At 33.8% G+C, this 1,658-nt stretch overlaps 2 protein-coding genes across 2 annotated transcripts in view; both read left to right on the plus strand.

Moving 5' to 3' along the window:
- The window catches only part of LOC127751352 (uncharacterized), a gene marked incomplete in the record, with an annotated part of 21,692 nt that overhangs the window by 16,206 nt on the left and 3,828 nt on the right, over positions 1-1,658 (plus strand).
- On the plus strand, positions 100-1,058 carry LOC127751353 (uncharacterized; the record flags this gene model as incomplete). Its single annotated transcript, XM_052274805.1, is given in 2 exon segments — positions 100-129; positions 421-1,058. Coding segments are annotated over 2 exon segments (351 nt in total), but the record flags the coding sequence as incomplete, so codon positions are not given.

Consider the following 1,658-nt stretch of genomic DNA (forward strand, 5'->3'; position numbering starts at 1 on the left):
CCCAGATGTACCCCATAAAATTTCGGTCAAGATAGCTAATGAATCTCAAAATCACCCAAGGGTGGAGTTACGTTCCTTTGTCCATTCATCAGTGAAAAGCGAACTGCTAGAGTTCTCGAACTGTTCCCTGTAAGTACATTTTCTTCATAGCTATGGTGTTTTTTGCCATCGGAATAATTGTTGAAAGGAACACTATGTTAAAGGAAGAGTTTGCTCAGTATTTTTTTTTTATAAAATATCAAATTAATGAAGTCTTTAAATGCTCTACTTTCATATGTAGACTGCCATCTTCCTTATGTTTATACTTTGCCAAAGAAAATACCCAAATCATTGTCTTTAAAAACTAATTTTGTTTTTAATTACTTGCACTACTGGCAGTTTGATAAACTTTTAATATCTAGTATCTTTCTCATTTTATAGGAAAATACTCCACCTGCTGAAGCTCAGCCAAAACCCACAGATGCACCCCGGTTGATTGGAATTGGCTCTCAGTCTGATGGCACACTTTCTCTGAGCGGCTTCATTGACTCTGAACCTGTCTTTAGTGAAGAAAACCCTTTCAGAGCTATGCTCCTACTACTTGCGCTGTATTTTGTGGTTGACATTAGATGGCCTCCACTTCTTCGCCTCCCTTTAATTTTCTTAACATGTGCCATTGGTTGCTTAAAAAAAGTCAGGAGCGATGTAGTTAAGAATCAAAAGCTTGTCACATTCCTACGTCAAATGAATGCCTATGATTAGGGTGATGTACATTTTGTTAACAATCCATTTGCTCCCCCTGTTCTTTGATTTCTATATCTTGACTTTTATATCTTAACATTTCTATTAGAGAAAATCTAATGTAATGTTGAATTTTATTTTATTTTATTTGAAGGTCACTGGTTTGAATTACCTGTCTTGTTCATTATATCGTAACATTTCTATTAGAGAAAATCTAATGTTGTAATGTTGAAGAGAATTTTGTTTTATTTGAAGGTTTACTGGTTTTAATTAGCCTACCTGTCTTGTTCAGTACGTGGTATTTATTTTGAAAATAAAACAGTCTTGTTCTTATGAAACCTGCATTCATTTCCTGCTCTTCCTTTGCTCCAAATGCAATGCAAACATTGGAGCCCAACATTGAGGAAGGTTACAGCAAGAAGTAGAAGCAACCTATTCCGCATCAAGCAGAATTAATTTGAAGTTCTTATAACTCTTTATTACCCCGACATTGCAAACTTTGTATGGATTTGTTTGTGTTAAAGGAAACAATGAAAATTTATCTCAACATCTTTATTATACTTTTCTGGTCAACAAGGGATGTCACAGAAACAAAGACCTTTAAATATTCACCACAAAAGTAGATATAAATCTCTTGCTTAATGCTCTCTTGGCCTCAAAAAACCTATAAAACAAATAAAAAGATATGTAAAAGTGTTCGAAAAGACATGGTAAATGCACAAGATTAAGAATAAGAAAAGCGATAGTTGCTCACCTTCCAGTAAGCAGCATTTATGAAAACCACTTTCAGTTAACAATCTTCAGGTTAAATATGGCACGATTCATTCTAGGTGGAATATAGACGTGAAGTATGAAGTCTACATAGAAAATTGAGAAAGAAACAATTTCAAGTTTTACAGTAGAAATGTCAAATTACTAAATTTTTAGCAAAGAAAATT

The sequence above is a fragment of the Frankliniella occidentalis genome, unplaced genomic scaffold, assembly GCF_000697945.3.
Source record: "Frankliniella occidentalis isolate FOCC.00 unplaced genomic scaffold, Focc_3.1 Scaffold444, whole genome shotgun sequence".
Classification (NCBI taxonomy): Eukaryota; Metazoa; Arthropoda; class Insecta; order Thysanoptera; family Thripidae; genus Frankliniella; species Frankliniella occidentalis.